The following is a 1648-nucleotide window of genomic DNA, read 5'->3' as shown; positions in this document are numbered from 1 at the left end:
GGGGTGGCGGCGGCGGGCAGTGACCGCGCTCCCGTGCCGCCTCCCCAGATGGTGTCGGGGCGCAGGCCGTGGGCCGCCGAGGTGACCGTGCTGCTGGGCCTGCTCGCCTGCCTGGGGGCCATGGTGGGCGTGTACTCCGCTAAGCCCGAGCCCCCGGGTGAGGGCGCCTCCCCGGAGGAGCTCAGCCGCTACTACACCTTGCTGCGCCACTACCTTAACCAGCTCACCCGGCAGCGGTGAGCGCGGGCGCGGGCGGGCGGGGCAGGGTGGCCGGGAGCCCTGCGGTCACCCAGGGACGTGGCCTGACTTGACCACACCTTCATGCGCCCACCCACCCCCACCCCGCCGCCCAGGTATGGGAAAAGGGACATTCCCGAAGCTCTCCTCTCCAAACTGCTGTACCCCGAGGACTCGGAGCGGCCTGTCGGGTCTCGGTAATGCGCCCCTCACTGCACCCACCCCCACCCCGCCGCCACGCCATCTCAGGGAACTATATGGTATTGGGCTCAAGTCGTGGCTCCAGCCCTTGAGCCAGTCCTGAGTGCCCTGTGTCGATTTCTTCACCTTCTAAATGAAGACCACCAGCCTGGCCCCAGGGTCCTGAAGAGCTCTGCTAGACTTGCTGGCAAAAGCCCTACCCATGGCCGCGCCTGCTCTGTGCCTCCAGCCCGCGGCTTCAGCCGTGGAGAAGAATCAAGGAGCAGTCACCTCGGAAGTCATGCTGCCTGATGCCAACAAGAAGGAGGGAGAGCACGTAGCTCACCAGTGTGCATGACGGTCCACTGGTCACGTGGCAGAAAGAGAAGCGTATGTAGATAGCAGAGCAAACACAGGCCTGAGGCTGGGGCCCATTGCACCGACCTTATGTGCACAAGCGCACGCGCACGCACACGCACCCGCGCCGTTTCCTCAGCTGGGCCTGTGGACCACGCCTCGTGGACCCATCCAGAAGCTCACCTTGGAGTTCATCCCCAGGAGCTACAGCCCACTCATGCACTTAGTGGAAAACATGAAATGTTAAGGGTCACCTGGGACATCCACTAGTTCCAGGTGGTTCTGTTTCCGCATCAGTCCTGGACCAGTCCTAGCAAAGACATCGTTATCTGTGGGGGGCTGGATTTTGTCAGTGGCTAGGATAAAAAAGAGCCCCTGTTGGTACAGAGCTTAAATGACGCCAGGGCTTGTTAATCGAAAAGTCAGCAGTTTGGAACCACCAGCCCCTTGAGAGGAGAACGATGTGGCCTTGGCTTCCTCGGCCCTTGAAGGCCCCTGGGCGGTCCTACTCTGTCCTACAGGGTTGCTGTAAGTCAGAATCAACTCAATGGCAATGGGTTTTGTTTGGGGACTTTGGTGAAAAGCAAGAGCAGTCTGAAAAGCCACGTGCAACAGGACATGAGAGGGTCTTGCCGCTTCGGGGCCCACCTTGTCCGCAGGCACGCTTCCCGTCACTGGGTCCCTGAAATCCGTGAGGAGTGCAGTAAAAATGGGGGATTTATTTTCCTTTTCAATTTAGGTGAATTATTGTCTCCAATGGCTATGACAGTATTGGGACATCGTTGTCAGCTGTGAATGAATTATCGAGTTGTTTGGGCCTGATGCCTTAATAAACAAACTGCTGGATGCGTCTTTTGGCTTAGAGAGCTGTGAA

The 1648-nt window shown here is 59.1% G+C and overlaps 1 protein-coding gene across 1 annotated transcript; it reads left to right on the top strand.

Annotated features, from left to right (window-relative positions):
- The first annotated feature begins 33 nt into the window (after positions 1-33).
- On the top strand, positions 34-438 carry PYY (peptide YY). Its single transcript, XM_004696878.2, has 2 exons — positions 34-236; positions 354-438. The coding sequence occupies exons 1-2, from the start codon at positions 49-51 to the stop codon at positions 436-438; spliced, it is 273 nt and encodes a 90-aa protein (XP_004696935.1). The 5' UTR covers positions 34-48.
- The last annotated feature ends 1210 nt before the right edge of the window (positions 439-1648 follow it).

Source organism: Echinops telfairi, unplaced genomic scaffold (assembly GCF_000313985.2).
Source record: "Echinops telfairi isolate 266 unplaced genomic scaffold, ASM31398v2 ScPeMD7_7469;HRSCAF=8507_0, whole genome shotgun sequence".
In the NCBI taxonomy this organism is placed as follows: Eukaryota; Metazoa; Chordata; class Mammalia; order Afrosoricida; family Tenrecidae; genus Echinops; species Echinops telfairi.
Note: the sequence above shows the minus strand (reverse complement) of the source record. Positions and strands in the feature narration are given on the sequence as shown.